The sequence below is a fragment of the Eulemur rufifrons genome, chromosome 15 (assembly GCF_041146395.1).
Source record: "Eulemur rufifrons isolate Redbay chromosome 15, OSU_ERuf_1, whole genome shotgun sequence".
NCBI classification, from domain to species: domain Eukaryota; kingdom Metazoa; phylum Chordata; class Mammalia; order Primates; family Lemuridae; genus Eulemur; species Eulemur rufifrons.
In genome coordinates, this window is record NC_090997.1 from 56,640,029 (window position 1) to 56,665,176 (window position 25,148).

Below are 25,148 nucleotides of genomic sequence, written 5' to 3' on the forward strand. Positions count from 1 at the left end.
CCATGTGCTAGACATGCTTTAATCACTTGCCACACAGCCAAAAACAAATCAGACCAAAATCAATGCCTTTCTGGAGTTTATATTCTAGAGAAGGGAGACAGAATAAGAACTCAGCATCATAAACATGTAAATTATAGAGTATGTTAGAAGGTGATGAGCATAACAGAAAAAAGAAACAGAGTGGTATAAGAGGAATCTGAATCATAAAAAGAGAGGGTTACAACTTAAATAGGACGGTCAAGGTGTATGAGAGAGCAAGCCATGTGGATAAACAGGAGAAGAGCATTCCAGGCAAAGGACCTACCCTACCTGAGAACTTAAACAATGGCATTTCTATCAACTGACTAAGAAGATTGTGATGGGAGCAGAGTACAGCTTTGGATGTATTAAGTTTTGGGTGCTTACTAGCATCTAAGTGGAGATATGGTGGAGTAGGCAGTTGGGTATAGGAGTCTGGAGATCCACAAGAGTCTGGGCTGAAATATTCATTTAAAAGTAATCTTAAAGATATGAAGCTGGATAAGATTGCCACAAAAGTGAGTGTAAACAAAGAAGACTGAGAGATGAGAAGAAATGGTCTGCAAGATAAGGGGAAAACCAAGAATGTGGGGTATCCTGGAAGTCAAGTGAAAAATTCATATCAAAGAGGAAGAGAGTAATGCTGATATGTCAAGCAAAATGAAGACTGAAACTTGATTATGGTATTTACACTCTGGAGGTCATTGATGATCTTGATAAAAGCAGTTTCAGTGGAGTGATGGAGACAAAAACATGATTAGAGTGAGCTTAAATGAGAATACAAGTTGCAATGGACTGAATGTTTGTGTTTCCACAAAATCCTATGTTGAAACCCTTATCCCAATGTGATGGTATTTAGAGGTGGAGCCTTTTGGAGGTAATTAGGCCATGAGGGTGGAGCCCTCATGAATGGAATTAGTGCCCTAGCAGAAGAGGCCAGAGAGCTAGCTTGCCCTCCTTCCACCTTGTGAGGATACAAGAAGGTGGTCCTCTACGACTCAAAAGAGAGTCTTCACTAGAACCTGACCATGCTGTTTCCCCGACTCCAAACTTCCAGCTCTCCAGAACTGTGAGAATTAAATCTCTGTTGTTTATAAGCCACCTCTTCTATAGTACTTTTTTATAGCAGCCTGAATGTACTAAGTTTGTAGGCAAGGACTTGGGAACTGTAAATATGGACAACACTTTTTAGAAATTTTTTGCAATGAAAAGCAGAAAAATTAGATGATAAATGACAGGGAATTTGTGTCAAGAGAAAATTCATTTAAAATTAAATAAATTACAGTATGTCTGTATTCTTCTAGGAATAGATCAGTAGAGAAGAAAGATTTGATGATGCCAGACTGAAAGAATTGTGACCAACTCTAGAAATGTGAGGAAATGTTATTTTTCACAGTAGGAAGCATAGCAGTTTCCTCCAAAGAGAGACTCAATGTATGATTTCTTTGATAAGTAACCTCCAGGGTTTCTTTGTCAGTTTGTACCTAAGATTGAGGAGTTGAGATAGAGTTTATGTTTGACATAGGAAAATGGGAGATAATTGGACAATGTATGAAGGGAGGAAGGGTAGGTGTTACATAACCAAGAAAAGAGACTTGGGGATTTTTGGAGCACATTGTGACTTGTGATGTAAACCTTTTCCCCTGACTCTCCCATTAACTTCTCAGTAAAATCTATACTTGTAGGTTTTCTTTTGAGAAAATTCAAGAGATGCTGAAAGTTGCACCAAGGTTGTAAAAATATTTAAAGAGTGACAGTAGACTTTAACCATGGAAGGACACTACATCCGGGTTATGCAGTGGATTGCCTCTGTCAGACCTCCTTTCCCCAGGCAGCTCTCATTTATTCTATACCAAATTACTCACTCAGAACAACATATTTGTCTTATCCTTCAAAGTCTTACCTGGAAACACATACTTCAGATTCCTATCTTACTTAGCTACCTGGTCCTGACTTTCCAAGCTGTCATTCTTGCCTATCTAGTGGCACGACCTCGGCTTACTATCCCAGAGTATACCCCCACCACCTAATCTCTCAGCACCATACTTCCTCCTTGTTCAATGCCAGGCAAACTGAACTATTTGCAGTTACCCAAGGTCACCATACTGTCTCATTATCAGTGTCCTTGTGCATTAACTTCCCTCTGCTTAAATACTTTTCTTCTCCTCCAAGAGTCAAGCCTAACCCCCTCCCCTTTGCCTATTTAATTCAGAGTCTTTTAAAATTTTATCTTAAATATCCTTCTTCTGGAAAATTCTACCTGCCTATGCACTTCCCTCATGGTATAACTTGTAACAATGCACCCCAACTGATGGTTTATTGTCCATCTCCCCCATTAAACTGTGAAGTCTCTATCATTTTGGTTTCCATGGTGTTCTGTCTACCTAGGATAGAGTCTATTTCATAGTAACTGCCTAATAAATATTGATCAAAAATTGAATAAATATCTAATGTCAAAATTTGTAAGCACCAGGCCAGGTAGCTTAACATAAGGCCCAAAGTCATATAAGTGGGGCTTAGAGTTCATCTGCTACTCTAAAATTAAGGTCATTGTATCTAGTAGTAACTCCTGGTACTCATAACTACGTAAAGATACAACTGTTATCCATCCTGGTATATGTTTGTTTGTTTGTTTGTTTTGTTTTACTTGTTTCCTTCTAGTCCTCTGTTAGAACTAGAAACTGATTGCTTACAACTCACTTGACTGGGATCCTAACCTCCAGATTAATTCTTTCTGTTACCCTTTGAGTCCAGCTTGTATCCCTCCAGCTAATGGAGCTTTTCCGCAAGTTGGATAGCTGGCCTAGGATCTCTAGAGCCAGAATGGCTGGGAGACTGAGATTGCACAGCATCTGCTGCTATGTGACTTTTCTCTCCCTATTCTTCTCCCCACCCTATGAGGTATTCAATACCAACACCAGCCGTATTTGTCGTATTTGCATTATGAGAAATTTCATGATTTGGATTTTGGCTTCTATTTGGGAGGAGGGGCTGTCTTAATACTGCATTAGTTTTCTATCTCAGCTAGTTTTCTATCAAACTTATACTTCATTCCTGCCGCATCCACCCAAGGTGTCCATATACCTCATGGCCGAGGCCTGGGTTATGGATCTACTTTAGCCTCTGTGCCAGACCTTGGCTCTGCCATTACTTCTGCCTTCTGAACCATTTTGCATACTTATCCTTCTGCTCTGAAATCTTTCAGTTTCCACTCTTTACTCCTTGCATGCACTACTCTCAGCTTTTCCTCGCATTGACAATTTAGCGGTTTTTAATGCAGTTTTAAATTTTATCAAAAAGTTGGAAATGCAGATGACACATGTGTGGGGATTGAGTGTCCTAGTATTACTAACTTTGACCTCTGAATACAATGAAAACTATAGCTAAGGAACTTTGACAAATCAGAGATCTTCACCCTTAGTTCTTGATTCCCAGTGACTAAAAAAAGTTAACAATTTTCAGAGTGCCTCTGATTTTAACGTACTCATCTAATGCCCATTCCTTTCTCTAAGTCTCAAGTTTATAGGTTTCCTTCAACAGTTCAAAACGATTCAAACACATTTTTGAACAGCAAATCTGCTAAGAGTATTTTAGGTTTCAGTACATGGATTGCAGAGTTTGTTTTCTGCCCAGAAAATCCATGTGAATTTCTGGTAGAGTAGGATTTTTTTGTAGAAACTTAATCCACCCATCATATAAATAGCTAAATATTCTTCTTAAGAGAAATTATTATCTAGATACTTTGACAAGTTTGGCAAAAGAAACAGAACAGTCCAATTTAATTCAGTCCTTCTTACCACCTACTCTTTAGAAGTATTACTCATAAAAAAAAATATAGCTTGACCAAAGAATAAAATTCCACTTCTGCCACTTATTAGTTTTAAGTGACTTTCAGTTTGCTCAAATCTCTGTGCATCATTTTCCTGCACAAAGAGGAAAACCCACTTGCACATAACAAATCATCATAAATATTATCAAATATCATTCTCAAAAATCATCTGAATTGCATAATAATAAAGACAAATAATGAACAGTTTATTGTTTACTTTCTTTTCAAAATTTAGGATGAATCACAATGGGCTATAGACATGCAATTAAGTAGTAGAGATGCAGGAGAGATGGAAAGATAGCATCATGTTGATAAGAACTAGGAGCAAAGAACAGTGTATAAATATCCATGTGTGCATGGGAAGGGGTGCTAACTGAACCCAGTATTCAGAAGTCCCACACAGAATGACAATTAAGGACACTGCTTAATGTCAGTTATGAGAGAGAATATACAATGCATCAGCTTATTGTTTGAGAAGGGATTAGTAGAGATGGACCCCTCACTCATCTTGTTAAGACTAAAAAATTAAGTTGGTTGATTTATGAAAGGGTGGTAAGGATTTAAAAAGTGATGGAAATAGTAAGTGACAATCAGAAAGGCATAAGCAAAAATATTCAAGACAATAACAATAAAAAAATAAAGAGTTTAAACTCTAAAAGTATTTTGGAATAGATATTTAAAAATGAAGTAAGATTTATGCTTAAATACAAGGCTTGATGTTATGTTTGTGTAACAAATAGAGAGCAAATAGGATAGTTACACTGTCCAAACTTATGGGTCAATAAAAGTCAATCTGCAGCACAAACTTCGTTGCCATTGTCATTATGGCCTAAAGTATTTTGGAAATAACTGGAAATTAAATTGCCCTCTGCAAGTCAAAACTGAAATCACATAATGAATAAGAATGAAATGTTGCAAAGCTACAATGGAAACACAGAAAGCCTCCAAGGTAAGCAAGATTTTACTACATCCTGACTAAAGGTACCAACATAACCAAAGAAAGAAGAAAGAATATGTCCATCAGAAAGAAGATAAGTCGGATATTTACGTTTCTTAAAAACAGAGTCTTACAGAGTAAACCAAAGGTAGACACTTGTCCAAAATTATTAATGGGAAATACATTCTTAGCTTTTACTAGCAATAAGACCAGCCATTTTGTACTCTGTATGCAAAGATTGCTTACTAGATTTAGAGTAAGACTTCCAGGATTTATATCTGGCTTTGCCACTTAATAGCCATGGGACTTAGAAAATAATATTCTAGATATCAATGTTTTCATCTTACCTGAGAAATTGAGGCTGACAATACTGCTTCTTCAGAGAGTTCTTGTGGATAAAAAACAAGTCTTCAATAAATGTTATCTATGGTTATTACATTCATTGAGCCAATTCCCTTTGTTCTGATTTCAAAGTATTAAGCAACCTTCACATTGTGCTATGGTTTCTCACATAGCTTGAGAATTCCATTCCATTCGAATATTGCTTTGCCTGTGACAGTTTTTTATATTTTTATTATAAATTAATAGATTAGATTTCTATTGTTGTATGTCAGTCTGATGATCTTGATTAACGTGAGTCTATTATGTTAGCAATGTGGCATATGTTTCAGAAAAATCCAAAGGTCTTTTGAGCTAAAATCAAGATTCAAAAATTCAACACACATAGCCTCAGTTAAAGATGTAGTTAAATTCTTTATAAGAAATTATATTTCCAGGGAAATAAATAATAAAGAATGCATACAGATATGTGGTAGGCCATCAGTCAAGTCTAGGATGAGGGGGAGTATGGAGAGAATTCCTCCTGCTATTCTCTCACTTATGCTGATGGAAGCTAAAATGCAAGATGACCTTCTTTCTATTAATATCTTGAACTATTTCAAATACCCTAGTTTACCACCCAGAAATCCATTCTTAGATATACCACCAAAGTGATCTTTTCACAGGGAAATTTTTTATATAATTATTGTTAATTTCTTCAGTGATTCCGTGGTGGGCAGAGGAAACATACCCAACTCACAGAACACCCCAGTTTACTCGCCCTCAGAGATAGGGCCCAGGCAGTGATGTTCACACTTGAAGGTAAGCCCTTGCTTCTGGCTACAGTTGATTAGACAAAGAGTTAACATAGCTGGGCCAATTATATTCTCTTTTCCAGGAATTTGGAATTGGGATGAAGAGAGATTAATTGGTCTCTGCCAGCTGCTGGACTCGGTAGTTGAAGGATGGCCATGTCTTCTGTGTGAACTGTGAAACAGAGAAAGCTGCTCTAGTTAGAAAGAAAAGAATGAAGCAGACACACAAAGAACAGAAGTGAAAGATGGTGCTATCTTAATAGCCTTGTTTCCCCTTGTTTCTGTTTTCAAGGACTGACTGAATTCCCACACTTGGGTTTTATGAAACCACCTGAATTTTTCTGCTTAAGTCTGAGTCGTTTTTTAAATACTTGCAACAATGAATTTTCTTCACTTAGAAATTACAATCTAACATGATGCCCTTCATAAGTAGTTTACGCCAACTACTGGTCCAGCCTCATTTCCTACCATGTCACATCTTGTACTTGATTCTGCAGCAGTATCAACCAAGCAACTCCCAAGGCTTTTTGAACTTTTCATACTCTCATATCATGGTGTTTTGTACATGCTATTTTCTATTACTACAATATCCACCCATCCTTGTCTGCCTGCTAAAATGGGTACCCATCCTTAGGCATTCTATCCCGAACACTTCTATTACACTTTGGAAATGCCCACATTATTGCACATAATTCATTAAATAAAAATGATTTGCATGTCTGTCTTACCATTATTCTATAATCTCATAAGTGGCAAACATCTGCTGTTTATATTTTTGTATTTTACTTCTGGATTCTTAATTCAAAGGACACAGTATGTGCTATCATGTATTCTTGATATAGTCACCTCTTCTAATCATTCATAAGATAAGAAGTATGTTCAATGAACACAATTATTGAAGAGTTTGGGGTTAATGATATTTTTAGGGGAGGCAAAAGGTAAACTAAAACCTGAGTTCCTAAAGAGTCAAATTCCACTTGGCATTCTCACCAGCATATAGTAGTTATAATAATTTTTGTTAGTCATGAGCCCAACCACATAAAGCATCTTAAGCTTTTTCATCAATGTCAACTTTAAATCATATTTGATGTATTAAGTGGCAGTATAAAACCAATAACAGCAGCATCCTGGGACAGAGCCAGAATAAGAGCTGTGAAGGATTATTTGCTGCTTCATAACTGCCCTGACTTGGACACAAGTGGGGATTAAAGGACAGCAGGCTACTTAAAAGCCACTGTCGGGAAAGCCGAAGTTCAGTTATCACAAGCAGAGAGGCCACTGAGAGCAACAGAAGGACAGGTGTACATCTGAGCAGGTTGTCAGGAGACAAAGGCACCTACCTGCAAGGTGGCCATCAGAATTGAACAATGAGGTGTGTTGGTCTCACTGGGGGTGGGTCAGTAGCATTGCCAGGGCAGAAGGCAATGAAGTATGTATGATGAAGTATGATGTGTGCTGTGAGGTAGGGGGAGAAATGTGCAGAACTCCCAGTTTTCCCAGGACGTTCTTGGATTACATTTGTTGTCTTTGTCTAATTGCTAAGCGTTTTGTCTAATTACTGTCGCTTTCACTCTTAAAAGGGTCCCAGTCTGATGAAAAATAATAGAGTGACTTTGACTAAAAACAACCATTGAATCAAAATATTACCAAACGTGGTTACAAACCAAAGTTATAGTCATCCTGTGAAGAGAGTTTCTAAAACATTCCTGTGATGCATTTCTGGGTTGTGTTTCTTTATGTATTTGTCTTTCCCAGAATCCCTTTGAGGGAATCTTCCTGGTATTCAGGTGAGGCTCATTTTATTCCCCTATCACACACTGATGCCACAAGGGTAGGCATCTAACTTTAACCCACCTACTTCCACCAAATAACCCCACTCTGGGCCAGACAGAGTCTTTCTAGGATATGGACAGAACTTTTGAGGAAGGTTTCTTTTTATGAGTGTGAGGTTTTGTTGGTCTGTACCATCAAATGTAAAAAAGTTAAGGAGTAATGAAGGCAACACAAAGAAAACAAGAACTGAGAAACAAAGAAAGAATTTCTGGCTTCAACCATGCCCTGAGTTTATTTTCAGTTATGGGAGACAGTGAGTCGCTTTTGTGCTGAGAGTAGTGTGAATTGGGTTTGCACACATTACTGAGAGAGTCCTGGAAAACACAGCTACATTTTCATTAATGATTAGATGATAGGATAGATCTAGGGCTGAGTCAGACTCAGGCTAAGCCACTGACCATGACTGTGGTGTCCCCAGCGAATAGAGCACTTAAGTCACTAATGTGCTTATTTCTCTCATGTTTGAGATGCAAGCACATTTTAATAGCAATAAGCAAAGAAAAAGAATTAAAATGCAACATTAATTATATTAGCATCTCACAAGCTCAAGCATTCTGAATAGGAAATTGACCTTAGCACATAGTGAGCTTAGACCCTGAAGCTCTAGGAGCCAAAGGGTTTTAGCCTTGGCATGGTGAAGAGCATTGTTTACTTTTTAATAATGGCATAATTGCTTTTTCTCATATCAAAGAAAGAAGAAATGAGGACAGTATATTTTGGTATTGACCTTAGAAGTAATAGTCAGGCTGGCAGCTTCTGCCTTCCTTAACACTTATCTGCTGCAATCATATATATACTCCACATAACACCTCACTTCAGTCCCCACTGTGATCAGGTAGATTCTCCTTGGGGGTGGTGTGGAGCTAGTCCTGCAATTGGACCCAGTCCTAAACACATGGTAAGAGTTCTGCAACTCTCTGTCCACTTCACCTCCATTATCTCTACTGCTTCCCCCATCCTGAACCTGAGACCTCCTCTGGTTTTAGCACTGAGGCCCTACTCAGTAAAACTGCATCTTTTTCTCTGTACTGTTTAATGTACAGTTTTCTTTGGACAGACCAGCTGTCTGAAACCACAGTGACTGTCTCCAGTTGGTCTAGACAATCACAAGCCACTGTTATAATGTATCTTTCCTTTGGAATTCTTTGTATATTGAGTCAAATCTAAAGACTCCATATTTCAACAGCCTCTCAATATGGTTCTACCTAGCTTCTTTCATGAGATTCAGTCTTGCATCAAAACCTCTTGTGTATGTTTCTACATTCTTCATTCACACCTACCTTAAAATGTCTTTAAAATGTCTAGAGCACTACATTCACCGGATTTAAAACATAAACCCCACAGGTTATGAATAGCTGTTGGATATACAAATATATAAAGGCAACACTAGTTAGAAGGCTTTTTTCAATTACCCACTTGAGAGATCACGGTAGCTTGGTCCAATGTGTTAAAAGCGGTAAGAGTTGGTTGTTTTTTAGGTATATATACATATATATTGTAGTTTTTTAAAATTTCATCATATTATGGGGGTATAAATGTTTAGGTTGCATATACTGCCTTTGCCACACCCAAGTCAGAGCTTCCAGTGTGTCCATCCCCAAGACGGTGCATACAGCACCCATTAGGTGTGACTATACCCATCCTCCCTTTCCCCTCTCACCTGCCCGACACCAGATGAATGTTACTACTATATTTGCATATAAGTGTTGATCAATTAATACCAATTTGATGGTGAGTATATGTGGTGCTCATTTTCCATTCTTGTGATACTTCACTTAGTAGAATGGGCTCTAGTTCTATCCAGGATAATACAAGAGGTGCTAGATCACTATTGTTTTTTGGGTTGGCAGAATCAATGTTTTAGGTATATTTTGAAGGTAGATCTGATATGATTTACTAAAATGCTAGATATGAGTGTGCCAGAAAGATAGCAATCAAAGATGACACCTATGATTTTAACTTGAGTAACTGGAAAGATAAGAGTTGCCATTTTTCTAGGTGGGGGTGACTGAGGGAGGAGAAGCTTTGGAAGGTGCAGAGATGAAGAGCTAGTTTTGAAATACTGTGTTTGCAGTATCTATGAAACATCAAAGTAAAGATATAGCATTATTCAGGAGCCCTGAAGGCCACCTTCACTTCTAATACTAAGTGTAAAGTTCAGGGGCCCCTAAGACTACTCTTATTCTGACACCAACTGCAATTTTAACAGTCCTGAGATCACTCTCAAGTTTGATAATTTGCTGGAATGACTCATAAAGTGTACTGAATGCTGTTATACTCACTGTTACAATTTATAACAGCAGAAGGATACAGATTAAAATCAGCCAAGGAAAGAGGTGCATAAGACAGAGTCCAGGAGAGGTCAATTCTCAGAGATTCCAATTGTCCTCTCCAAGTCGGTCTGTGGACAGTACTAATTTCTCCAGGAAATGATATGAGACAATATACATGTAGTATTACCAACCAGGGAAGCTCACTCCAGCTTTGGTATTCAAAGTTTTTATTCGAGCTTGGTCATATAGATATGACCACTCAACTTGCCTGACCTGTAGTCTCCAGCCCCTTTGGAGGTAGAGCTGAAGCCACATGGCCCAAAGCCTCCACCACAAATCACATTGTTAGACTATCTTGTGTGGCCTAAGGTGCCTAGATAAACAAAAAACGTTCTTATCAGGTAGGACATTCCAAGGGCTTAGATATGGCAAAAGCCAGAGCTTTCTTTCGGTAAGGTTAACTCTGTAGTACACAAATGTCAAATAGAAAAGTGGATTTAGGAGTCTAGCACTCTAGGAAGTGATCTGGAAAGAGATACACATTTGAGAGGCACCAGCATAGAGGTAAAATATTAGTTAGAGTCCTAGCAGGAAGTAGAATTCACTTGGATGGTTTTAATGAAGAGATTTGGATAAAGAGTCCACTCATAGGGCTACACTCAGGGTTTTGAAAGCAAACAGGACCTACTGAGGCACACAAATACCAGCTAACCCTGGAATCCAAGGGAAAAGTAACTTCCAGAAACCAATAAAAAGGGTTAATATGTGCCAACCACAGTGCTATATGATTTGTATGCATTGGCTCATTTGATTTTTCCCATATGGTAATAATAATTATTATCAAATTTTTACAAGGAAGAAAATGAAAGTTTAGAAAATTTACATACCTTTGTCTATAGTCATTCCGGAAAAAAGAGGTGAGATTCAGCCCAAATTCTGCCTGACACAGACATGATTCTGAAACTGGGCATTGTTATACAACATATAAGATTGACCAATGGCTTCAGCCTTTCTCCATGACTTATTTGCTTAAGGTTATCCTGATATTGTCTTCCCCTAAATGGCTTTCCCACTTAGGTCTTTCTAGGAGGCTTCTGCTTTGCTAGATCAGGGATGTGAACATTTCTGTTACGGGACTTTACAAATGGGAACAAAGTATAAGGAACAAAAACATCATGGCCACATTTTCCTCTGGGAAGCAGTCAGGGTAGAGGTAAATTAGACTTCCCAAGGAAATAGAAGCAGAGAGGTGTGTGTGTGTGTGTGTGTGTGTGTGCACGCGCGCATTAAGTACATGTATTATGGCAAATGTACATGTGTTATGTTTTCAAAGTGAGTTTTCAGTATTTAAGGGTGTTTGAGAAGAGAAAAAATAGAATTTCAATTACTTGCTTCTGACTATAAGCTTGTACACTTTTTAAATGTTTTCAAGATCAGAATTCCTCCTTGGACCCTACTTATTTGAATGTATCATGGTTCAGTGTTACCATGTGTGTCCTGGCTTCAAAGAGAACATTCTGCCTAGAAAGCATGGTCTGCACTATATATTTTCCATTATGAAGCATGGACAGTCTTTGCTATCAGTAAAATAATATTATGGATATGATTTAATAACAATAACAAATGAGATTTTAATACAAGGATGGCCATTATATTGTGTTATCATGCCTATCCCACCATCTGGGGTCAAATCCCATATAGAAAGATGCCCCTAGGCACAGAACTGATCTCAAGAACATTCTCAACTTACTGTCCTAAGTAGCCAATGACAATCAATTGAGCCTGGCATGTGAGTTAAAATTCATTTGGTACTTGGTTTCCAGTATATCAAGCTAAAGTGTTTTTGCATATTCTGAGTTTTGAATTTATTAAGTTATATAATACTTTAAAAATAAAGAAAAGTTCAAAAAGAGAGAAAGCAATCGCTCTCTAGAAAATTAGAGTTAGGATTTGAGGATGTCTCAAGGAGATTAGCCCTCTAATTTTATTTTGAATAGCTTTCTTTTCCTCTTCTGAGAAGGTAAAAACCACTTTGGAAGTTTCCTTTCATTTCCCTTCCTCTTCTCCCTTATTTTTCTAAACCCCAATTTTCTTTATTTTCCATGTTCTCTGTACTGTACCAATGTGCTTCACCCCCAAGGAGAGGATGGCTGATAAAAATTGGGAGAATGAATTTTTTTCAATGCCGATCTCCCATTCCTGTGAAAACAGTTTTTAATTTTCTTGTTATAATTAGCTTCCTTCTCTATTTTAACAGCATCACTATACATTACAGAGTCCATAATTGGTGTACATACACTAGTTTGCTTTAAAACACTTCTGTAGCCCACATAAAACATTGTAATAAAAATAACTCTTTGAAATGTCATACTTTGGCCTCTCAATGAATTGTTATTTCTTTTCAACTGAAAAAAAGGTGATGATCAAACATTGAATGCAGATGAGTCATTTTTGTATAGCTTATTATACAGTGCGTTTTGGAGTGAGTCTGAGCTTACACAAAGACCACAATGACTGAAATGATAAATAGTCCCGATGATTAAGCCAGGTGGCAAATCACTGGTTTGTATGGCTGCCGAAATGGATACCTGGGTAAGGGAGGAAACTTGGGACTCCCTTCCTGGTGCTAGGGAAGGCCAGGCCTGCAGGAGAGGTGGTGTGATTGATCTCTTTAGAAGACAGTGCCAGCTGGAGTGTGCATAAATGGCTCCTTCTGGATTCTCCTTAAAAGCTAAATTGATCGCAACTCTGAAAACAACAGCTCAAACCTCTGTCCCTGTAAGAAAAAGATAAAGCTTGATTTCAGCTACTACTAAAATAAGTGAAAGTAGAAAAAGGTAAAATAATAATAACAACACTGTACTCTCAATGGAGGAATTAGAGGTAATAGAACATTACTCTGCTACCGAAATGAGGATAATTGCAATGTGGTACTCTTCTTTCTGAGATTTTCAGGAACCCATCTGTGCAGATTGTTTCTTTTTTACTATCATTACATCAACTAATTACATTAGGGGAAAAGGGGGCATTTTAATTAAAAGGCTTTTTAAGGAGTTATAATTCTACTCTGTCATTAAATAACCTCACTGGGTACCAAATTTGTTAAAGTAAACAGTATTTCTGAAAATCGTTGTTTGCAAATTTGTATTAACCACATTTTCAACAAAATAAATTTTGCTACTTTATTTACTGAATAGATGTGTCCTTTAAGTTTTCCATTTTGACTAAAGGACTGTAGGACAGAACCTCATGTAAATAATATCAATTATTTTGAGAGACTTACTTTTTTCCTAAAAAAGAAAAAAAAACCTAATTTTACAAAGAATGCATATTTGCTTGTGTATGATGGATTTAAGGTAACCTTTTCTGAAACTGATATTTTTAGAACATGATAAATTGCAAAAGGAAGACACTGGGAAAGGTAGAAAGATGGGTAGAGATCCATTGTGGGACATGCATAGCTAACATTCCAATTAAAAGGCATTGCTGTTGCTTAAGCCCCTTTTTATTGGGATAAAAACTTCACCCCCATAAATTAAAGTACTGGGAAGCCATCAAGTATCCCATATAAAATAAGCTGGTAAACAACTATTCTTTGGCTGTCTTGAATGCATCTTTTACTTTGTCAACTCTCCCCCATTCTTCCAAAGGGGATTCTATTCTTCTAAATAATAGAATTCAGAGAGAGATTTGTATCTAAATGTCAGGGAATAAGAAAAGGAAAGAATCAAGAATGAAAATATGGAAAAATGAGAAACAATATCATGGGACAGGGCAATGGAGACATAGAAGCCAAGAGGAGACTCTTAAGCTCCTGTTGCAGAAAGTGATAGAATTTAAAAAATCTGATTCTACTTTCATTATTCAAACATCTCTCTAGATTTCTTCAGTCTGATTGAAATGGTGAACCATTTTTACTTAAAAATTCAACGTGAAAAGCATTATAGAAACTACTTTTGTATTAAAAATGCCAAAGTCAAATTGTATCTTATGCAGTTGAAGACTGAATGAATATTATTATTCCAATCATCATATTTATCTATGAAAGAGTGTCTTGCACATAGTAGACATGCAGAAAATATATGTTGAATAAGTGAATGAAGACAATATTTCACTCAAATTCTCAGGGAGGAGATGGCAGCTCCTACTAGCAGCCATTCTTTTTTTTTTACTTTTTCGCTCTTCAATATTATTCCCCAGGAAAGCTAGCAAACTGAAATCTGTTACATTAATGCCAGCAGGGATGTATATGTGTGAAGAGAATAAGTAAACATTTATTGTACCTGATGGCTCAATGGACTATCCACATGAGCTCTTAAGAGACTTGAAAATATTTTGCAGTATTTATACTTAGGATGAACTGTACAAATACTATCTGTGGATGTTATCCTTCAGAAAATTTCTATTTTTGGATCAGTTGGGCTTATTCAATTCAAAACTGCTGAACTAATGTCTATGTATATAGCTCCTTTTCGTTTGGTAATGAGTCTCTTAAAATATTCTTTTAAATTTAGATGTTATGTTTTCTATCTAAATTAGTGTCAAAATATCTTCCAAGAACACATACAGTAACCAGCACGTTTAAAAAATATATGATATTCTTCCCATGTTAGCCAATATACCAACAATGACAAACCACTTATTGAGAGTCTAATATATTGTCAGTTTATTTTTTGATATTTCACATTAATACATAGATGGTTTTACCCTATCATAAAGAAGAAGCAATCAAAGCCAAGAGGAATATAATGCTTTTCACAATGCTACAGATTATAGATTTTTGAACTGCATGTCAAATCTAATACCCATGGTATGATAGACTAAATCTCCTCAAATCCTGTGAAGTAAGTAGGCCAAAAGTAGGTTTATTTTCTGTATTCAGCTAAGGCTGGTATTTGATCAGTCTGTATTTATATAAAGAATTTTATGAGAATGACAGAAATTCAGCCTAGGAAATATTTAGGGATAATCTAAATTAACAATTCTTAGACATTTTGGTTTTAGTATCGCTTAATAATTATTGAGGATCTCTAAAACATTTGTAGTATATGCTATATTTATTGATATTTACCATATTAGCAATAAAAATTAGAACACTTAAAAATATGTAATTATTTAACAATAGTAATAAACCCATTACCTGGTCACATAAATAGTAAATAGTATGTTTTTTATGAAAAGTACCTATATGTTCCAAAACAAAAAAATTAGTGGAAAGACTAGCATTGTTTTATATTATCATAAGTCTCTTTAATATTTGGTTTAATGGGGGACAGCTGGATCTTAGTATTTGCTTCTTTATTCAATCTGTAGTGATATCACATGTCTTGTACCCTCTAGAGCACTCCATTGCACATGTGTGAGAGAATGAAAGTTAAAAAACAAATAACCTCTTAATAGTATTGTGAAAATAGTTGGGTCTCAGGGACTCTCCTGAAAGGGTACAGAGGTTTATAGAACATACTTTGAAAACTGCTGATCTAGACAAAACTTTCATTTAATAGATATGGAAACTATGGTGTCCCATGGATCTGTTACTAATAATAGGTTAGAGTGAGGTTGATAAAAGGATATTAGACATGATGAGGGTATATACTAAGCTACATCATGGAAATACATGAAGATGATTGGGAGGGGGGTCTGTATTTTACCTCCCTCCCACTGGTGGCACAGCAATCTACTTTTTAAGAAGTGTTTACTGAAATTTCTTTGTCTGTTAGCAACCTTTGACATAGCTGATTACATGTCTCATTTTGACTCAATTGGTGTGATCCTTCCATGATCTCACACTCACTTAAAGAACTCTCTCAATCCAGTTGCCCAACTGAGAAATCTGAGAAACTTTTCTGACTCAAAGTACTCTCAATCCTTTCTTATAAATATCTTTCCACGCCATCAACTTTTTTCTTACCCTCCCCACCCCTCTTGCCCTGAATATACATCTTACCTTTCCTGCATTATTACAACTAGGGTCCAACTCTCTCTGTTTGCAGTTTTAGCTCTTCTGGTCTGTCCTCCATAATCTGAGTGATTCTTTTATAATAAAGATTCCAAGTGAGAACTTTCTACAGCTCTTACATTAAAACTTCCACTTTTTTTTTTTTTTGTTGTTGAGACAGAGTCTCACTTTGTTGCCCAGGCTAGAGTGAGTGCCGTGGCATCAGCTTAGCTCACAGCAACCTCAGACTCCTCAGCTTAAGCGATCCTCCTGCCTCAGCCTCCCGAGTAGCTGGGACTACAGGCATGCGCCACTATGCCCGGCTAATTTTTTCTATATAGATTTTTAGTTGTCCATATAATGTCTTTCTATTTTTAGTAGAGACGGGGTCTCGCTCAGGCTGGTCTCGAACTCCTGACCTTGAGCAATCCACCCGCCTCGGCCTCCCAGAGTGCTAGGATTACAGGCGTGAGCCACCGCGCCCGGCCAAAACCTCCACTCTTTAAAATGACTTACAAGGGCTTCGTAAGCAGCGCCATTCTCACTTCTCCAATTGCACTTGCCACTAATTCTTCCTCATTTCTTAAGATCCTTTTCCCTGCTTCCTCACCTCCATCCCAGTACATAAAAACTGTTATTTCTTCTATCTATTCCTTCTACCCTTTCTTTTTTATTCTGGAATTAACTTAAATGTCATCTCCTTTGGGATAATTTCCCTGAATCCTCCCATTCTGGTTAGATGATCCTGTTAGATGATCTTCAACAATCTGTACTTTCCTGCAATTTTCCTACCATTTCCTATCATACTATTTGACACTCTTTATTTGTAATTGCTTGCTTAATGATCTTTTATTCCCTGTATATTTTTAGTGTTGTGTGGGCAGGAACATTGTTTATTTTTGTCTTTCATTGTATACTCAATGTCTAGAACAATGCTTGATCTATGGTAAGAATTTAATACATATTTGTTAGATGCATGAGTAAATGAATATTGTTTTTTTACTTTTTCCTATAGTCAGTTTTATTTATGGTTTTATGACTCACTTTTCTTTATGAAGTTAGGAATCATTCTTTGAATTATTTTATTGTCTTGTGCTACTAGTTAGTATAATATAGTTACTATCCAGTATGACTGCTATGACAAGGTAGTTCAAAGACAAGCTGTTATATAACACTTTCTTGAAACCAGGCTTATCTTTGGAAATTGTCTTCGTTCTTTTATGACCAAGAAAATCACTTGGGAAGATTGTTAAAAACATACATACATAAGTACTATTCCCTGAAGATTTTTAATCAGTTGTTTAGACTATAACTAGCTCCACAGATTAGTGTCATACCTTCCAAAGTTAAGGAAACACTGCCTTACTGCAAGAATACTCTGGTTTGTTTATAAAACTTAGTTAAGCAATATTACTACATTTTAGAATTTATTCTAATTTAGTAGCAAAGGACTCACATATGCAAAGAAATGTATAACTTTCAATATATGGTGTGGTCGATGTCATAGCTCTTTAAACACTACTATATTTAAATAGGTGTTACAAGTTCAAATATTTATTTTCACTTTTGTACAGCTCAGTGTTAACAACTGTACTCATTAAATGCATGTTAATTCCCTAGAATGGATTGTAGTATGTTTAATGGATAAATTTAATATAAATTAATTATGTAGTATTTATTTTACTATAGTTAGTAAATATTTAAATTTGTAAAACAAAATGTGACAATAGTATTATATTGTGCAATTTATGCAATTGTTATTTGTAGAATTTTATTTTTTATTTATAGAATTTTAAGTGGCAAAATTCTGAAATAACTTACGATGAAGTAAATTTTATGGGATAATGTGTTTTAAAGCAAAACATACTAAGTATATTTGTGAATTCACATATTTTTTATTTTTATTTTTTAATTGATACATAATTTTACATATTTATGGTGTACAATGTATTAATAATCTTCTGATACATGTATAAATTGTGTTATGATCAAATCAAGATAATAAGCATATTTATCGCCTCAAACATTTATTATTTCTTTGTGGTAGGAACACACAAAATCCTCTCTTCTAGCTATTATATTTTGAGATGTATCATACCTTATTGTTGACTACAGTCATCCTTTGGTGCAATAAGGTATCAGCATTTATTCTTCCTTTCTAATTGTAACTTAGTACCCAGTGACCATCTTCTTTCCATCTCCCACTTTCCCCCACCCTCCCCAGTTTCTGGTAACCACTGCTCTGTTCACTACTTTTATGAGATCAACTTTTTTTAGATTCCACATATGAGTGAGATTCCACATATCCGTGTCTGGCTTATTTCACTTAATATAATGTCCTCCAGGTTCATTCATGTCATTGCAAATGACAGGATTTCATTCTTTTTTAATGTGGTGTATATGTATGTATTTACACACACACACACACAGACACACACTTTCCTTATCTGTTCATTCATTGTTGGATACTTAGGTTGATTCCATATCTTAGCTATTATGAATAGTGCTGCAATAAGCATGGGAGTACAGATATCTCTTTGATATTGTGATTGTATTTATTTTGGCTATATACCCACAGTGGGGTTGCTGGATCATATGGTAGTTCTATTTTTAATTATTTGAGGAACTTTCATAATGTTTTCCATAATAGCTATACATATTTACAATCACACTAACAGAGTATAAGTGTTCTCTTTTCTCCAAATCCTCACCAACACTGTTATCTTTTTTCTTTTTCATAATAGCCATTCTAACCAGAGTAAGGTAATATCTCATTGTGATTTTACTTTTTATTTCCGTGATGATTAGTGATGTTGAGAATTTTTTCACATACCTGTTGGCCATTTGTATGTCTTCTTTTGAAAGATGTCTATTAATATCTTTTGTTCATTTTTTAATTGAGTTATTTCTTTTTTTTTGTTATTGAGTTGTTTGAGTTCTTTATATATTCTGGATATTATTACAACTACTGTCAGATATATAGTTTGCAAATAGTTTCTCCCATTCTGTATATTGTCTCTTCACTCTGTTTATAAATTCACATATTTTTTTAAACTGTGTATCTTAGTTGAGAGTAACAATACTGAAAATTCATCAAATTGTCAATTTTATTATTATGTCACAATTAGCCATATGACATTACATGTAAGAATATTATTTATTTAAAAATTGAATTAAAAATTTGTAGAATTATATTTTTATTCTCAGCATGTCATGTTATTTTAATATACAATATATTTTTAGTCCTAAAAGGTTTATTTTTATTCCTGTTTCCAAATAGAATTAAATAACATGTACATATGCATACATATACAGAGAAAGAGTGCGTGTGCATGTATGTTCTAGATTATTTATAAATATTTTGCTTTATTATTGTTTGTCATACTAATATTGATGAAGGTAGTTTTTCAGGGGAGGTTGAAATAGAGAGAAATACAGAAATGAGATGGGAAAGAAAGAAAGATAAACAAGAAGAAAGAATAGAAGGAGAAAAGGAAATTGTTTAATTTGATGAAAGCTACAATAGAATTTGCTGATCCTTTTTTCCTTTCACACCTTTTATATATAGTGGGGCTTTTGTATCAATTCTTAAATGAATTTAATTACTTGAAGATTGTATAAAGGAATAAACTCAATAATTTGTATCTGGTATTTAAAACACATCACAATTTTATGACCTATTGAAAATACATTAATTTGATATATTTTGAAACATAATCAGAAGCTACTTCTGTAAAAGAATGCTTTCTTTATTAATGTCTGCAGTTATATTTACTTCTGACGTTAATGTTATACTTAGAAAATAATACTAAAAAAGTTAGTTTTATTTCCTTAAGTAATTAATTATAATCCAGGCTATTTAAAGCCTATATTATTAAGAAAAGTTATTTCATTCTTATGCATATATGAAATTACATGTACAGATTATTCACCAGAGCATTACTTGTAAATGAAGACAAAAAAGAAGTAACCAGAGTTTCTAATAATAAGAAATAGTTAACATAAATTATATGCATGACAAAACATAGTGTTCATTAAAGACAAACTAGAATAATAATCACATACTTACAAGGACCTCTAAGACATTGTCACAAAACAGCTGTAAATGTAAAATACAAAACAAAACAAAACTATATTGTAAATGTACAGAAAGTGTTATGGAAGAACAATGTTTCAAGCCATTAATAGTGACAACCCATGGGGGAGTAAAATTGGAGTGTAGAGGGAGATTATTTTACTTCATATACTTTTATATATGTAAATTTTTATATTAACTTTTAGTTATATGTATTTTTCATAATTTTAAAAATACCTTAAATAATTTGAGAAATGATTATTTTAACAAAAATAATGAAGGATGTGGAATTATGTCAAAATAGGAATTTCAATGTTTGCACCATGATACATGGTCAAGGAAATCATGCATTGGAATGAGTATTTTGTGATTCTATGGCGCACTTTGTTTTATCTCTAATATTTGTGGTGTTGTTTTCTTTTTTAATTAAAGGTCTCATTCGTTTGCAAGAGCTCATCAAAGCTCCGTCAAGGTACAACCTTCGACTTAAAATCCGTCAACTACCTGCTGATACAAAGGATGCAAAACCCTTACTAAAAGAAATGAAAAGAGGAAAGGAGTTCCATGTAATCTTTGACTGTAGCCATGAAATGGCAGCAGGCATTTTAAAACAGGTAATCTTTATTTAATCTGTACTTAAATTCTTAGTTTCTTCATAAACTTGCACTTAAAGTATGTTTTTAAAATCAAAATGTTATTGTTATACATTCAATTAAAAAAATTAGAGAGGTCACCATGATGTAATTTGATAACAGAAAGTCTGACAATTGCTTTTAACTAATTGTCTTAGAAGAAAAGTAATATAAATATTTATGATCTTAAAAACAAATTGTTTGAAGTTTGAGGTTATTTTCAAGTGACTACAGTAGTATTTGTAATTGAGATTACTGATCAATGATATAGTTATTTCTGTTTTTTACTGAAATGAGGGAAGAAACCAAGAGTCAGCAACTGAGCAGTTCATCCACTACAATCAACCAACAGAAAAAAGTTATAACAGGCTTATCATTTACTTGGTATCTATTGCAAGGCACCTAACATATTTGATCTTATTTCATCATCACCACAACCAAAAGAAATAGGTTCTATCTCCATCTTACAGACAAAGAAACTGAGTCCTAGAATAATTGAGTGACTTAACTAGTGTCAAGTAGCAAGAAAATAACAGAAAGATTCAAATGCAATCTAGTGACGTTAACAAGTATTCATTCCAAAATAAAGCATTACCTCCCTAAAAAGATGCTTCTAAATCAATCAAACAAAATTATTTATAGCAATATAACCCCTTAGTATTATATCAACACTATTCAGACCTAACAGTAAACTGGAAAACATAAATTGTTATTAGTCCTTATCTTATAACAGTTGAGGAAACTGAATTTAGTTAAATGACCAGTATAAAGCCATGCACTTACTATGTAATAGTAGAGCTTGGATTTGAACTCAAACCTTTGGATTTTGTTTTTTAATCTCTTTTATGCACACTTGGATGGCAACAGAGTGGCTTAGGACTAGTCAACTGTTTCAAAACCTATCACATATAGGATAAAATATTTCTACTGGAGAGTTATGTAGATTCAGATGTCAATTATATCTGATTAAATATAACTACGAATAGTAGATGCATGTTATAACATGATTAGTTTATTAAGCAGATGTTTGTCCAATATTCCAATATAAATGTTGGTTTCAGCAATAAAATATTTAACTGGATTTGGAAAACTGCCCTAGTTTTTTTATATTTGGGTAATAAAACATAGCAGGGGTTTTTGTTTGTTTATAACTTTTGGTATTGAATAAAATGATGCAATAAAATAACCACTAAAATCTAGAGTCAGTATTTGTTTTTAATATAATTCCCACACAATTCTTGATCGCATTAAGAATACACAGACTGGGAAAGGAGACCTTTCCTTTACTCTTGGAGTGAGTAGCACTCTACTATTTCAGTGACAGAGCTTTGGTTTTCTTTCTCTAGGCTTGTAACATGTATGAAAATAAACAGTTACCTGTTTTCTAAGGAACTAATTCTGACTTATTTTGCTATTTGGAAGGTGAGAATACCCATTGCCTTTAATAATAGAATTTGCGTTCTGCCTTCTATGGGATATAGCTATTATTTTGTATTCGCTTTCTTATGTACAATCTGTTTGCAAAATAAAACTGAATTAAGATAACTATATATATATATATATATATATATATATATATAAAAAACAGAAAAAGAGGAAGTCAGAGTGACATTATTATACAGAATGCATGCTCTGAGGTCATGTAACACAGGTTTACCTCATATATGGTGGTATTATTTTTAACTTATTTTAACTATTTGGTCCCAGAGAGCATTTGTCTCACATTTGACTTTGCCAGTTATTCTAGAAACCAATTCAAGAAGAAAGCAAATAGCTTCCTTCTAATAAAGGCAACAGTAGGGATCTATTTTGTGTCGTATAAAATTTTTCTGAGATTCCTCAACATTGGCTCATGTTGAAACTCCCAAGATACAGTATAGGAGCTGAGGAGCAAAAATACATGAGCTTTCAGCTAGTCTGGCCTCATACAAGAGTGCATATCAGGATTAACCAGAAAAAGGGATGGATAATCAGGTTATCCTCATTTGTTTGTTTGTTTGTTTATTTAACTTATTTATCTAAACTAACTGAGATTTTAATATTGAGCAACAATGAATTTGATGCCTTCCTTCCTGAAAACATTAAAAGTGAGTGGAGTTCAGGCTGACTAGATTTCCTCTGAGGCAAGTAAAGTACACTAATTGGCGTGCATGCCTCAGTAGCAGATGATTCCACCTGCATCCAGATTTACCAAAGAAAATACCCTAGGGCAGAGCCAAGATGCTCTGAAGTAAAACTCACAAGGATATTCTATTACAGAAAAAAAAATAGTAATCAAGAACTTCAAACTTTAGATCAGAGAGTGTAAAATACAAAACTTTTAGCCTGGAAAAATGTAAAAACAGATGCAAATAAACTCCTATAGCAACAAGAAGTATTAATAAAATAAAATAATAATTGAAGAAATATATACAGGGCCCTTCCCCCATTTTTTGCCTTGAGCAGTATAATTGCTGGATATGCCCTGAAAGGTAAACTGGTTGCAAATTATACACCTAGATAACTACATGTGTTAATTTGTTATGTAGCATTGTAAACACTATGCCAGTTTAATATTAGAGATTTATAATATTTTGATTTTATAAAAATGAATCCCTGGTATTTTTTTTCTAGGAGAGATGATATAACACGACCAATTTTCTATTGAGGACACTCATATTATTTGTACGTTAAGAAGATAGGTTTTTTTTTCCCCTTTAGTATGGTTTGAGGTGTGCATAGAAGTCATTCAAAAGTAGCAGCAAGACATGCTATAATTAAAAGAAGGTCCAGAGCAAGTTCTATTTTTGTTAATCCCACTGGAAATTATTAACTAATCTTTCAAGAGAGTATTTCTGTTGTTCATTTTTGTAAGGTCACAGTGTAGATACTTAATCAAAAATAACTAACTTCTATTCTATTTTTAGCTTTTCCTAGATCATATACATCATAGTCCATAAGTGATTCTTGTTTTCAAGGCTGAGAGAAGGTCAATGAAAGCCACAAACAGACCCCAGTTATCTCGTATAGATTTCTTCTCAAGCTGATGAAGAAGAAACCTGTAGCCAGAGCAGAATACACATGTCAGAAGCAAACCACCCTCTCCTCTACCATCTCTTCAACTCCCTCCCACCCCTACCACTAATGCACAGTTTTATGTACCAACCTGAGATATCCAGGTTTTCAAATCCTCACAGTGGAAAAAGGCAAACATTTTAGTATGTATAGATTCTAAAATAAAAATGGCATAGGTTATATTCTAATCCAAACTCCAAGAGTTAGAGATCTGGAGTTCATGTTTATTCACTGTCTCACATTGCTGGGCAATTTATTCATTTTTATTATGTCCTAGTTTCCTCATCTGTAAACTGAACATAATAATAGGACTTACTTCATAGGGTTTTTATAATGCTTAAACATGCAATGTGCTTAAAATGGTACCTATCACATTCTGGGCATTATATAAGTGTTATTTATAGTTATACATCTGAATCACTATTTCTTTCAATTATCTTTATCTCTATTCCTAAAAAAAAAATGACAAAAATAATGCTGAGCTGTCATTGAGTGGTTCTGGAGATAGGAAGCCTTCTAAACATATTCACCAGGAGCAATGAATGCTTTCTACAGAGATAATCTTGTAAATTTTTTATATTTAATAAGGGAAATTTTGTCTTATTTTGCTTAAAATGAAAACTTCCTCAAAATGTTATTGGCTTATGTACTTATTAACTGTTCATGAAAGATTGTTTGGTAATTTGATTCCTAAAATTCCTTCCTCTACTTCCTAAATTCCTCTAATTTTTAAAATTACTTCCTCTATTCTTTGATGTTGCCTTTCATTAACCAATGTTTCTCCCTTCTTTTATACATTTTATATGTTCCAAACATTTTCACAAATCTCTCTTCCTTTTTAATTTAACAGCTCATGTTGTAGAACTATAAATTTTATCCTACCTACTTGAGTAATGCTGACCTATGAGCATGATGCTTTTTTTGTATATTGAACACATAGGATGTAGCTGGGACGGCTACTCAGCAAACTAGTTTATGTAGTTAGTGGTTTGTTAAAGACTATTAGATGCACCTGAGAATAATTTTACTGCTAAGCCCTACAGTCAGCTCAAAAAGGAATCATCTTTCAATTATCATTGCCAACTGCTATTTATTGATAAGCAGTTAATTCAAAAGCATTTTCTATTTTCAGAGAAGAAAATAACACGGACATTTATCACTAGAAGTGATGAAGTCCTTATTTTAAGATAAATAGTCTAAAATTGATAAGGACTGTGGAAGAGTTCATTAATGGTTCTGTTTATTGTTTATTCAGAAAACAGTTTTTAATTATGTATACTTTTTCAATAGAATGGTGATTTATATTTCCTTCATTAATGCTAAGAAATGTCTATAAAATACTAAAAACAAAAAAGGTCTGTTGGCATTGTACTTGCAGTACTTTTTTCCTAATTAAATAATATTTTTTATTAAAATAAAATGGTTT

General features: G+C 34.6%; 1 protein-coding gene across 5 annotated transcripts in view; it reads left to right on the forward strand.

The window, feature by feature from the left end:
* The window catches only part of GRIK2 (glutamate ionotropic receptor kainate type subunit 2), a 611,565-nt gene that overhangs the window by 240,516 nt on the left and 345,901 nt on the right, over window positions 1-25,148 (forward strand). For all 5 annotated transcript variants that reach the window (XM_069487353.1, XM_069487357.1, XM_069487354.1 and 2 more), the window contains exon 4: window positions 20,469-20,650. In XM_069487353.1, the coding sequence (XP_069343454.1) occupies window positions 20,469-20,650 (182 nt within the window). The remainder of the gene's footprint in view (window positions 1-20,468; window positions 20,651-25,148) is intronic.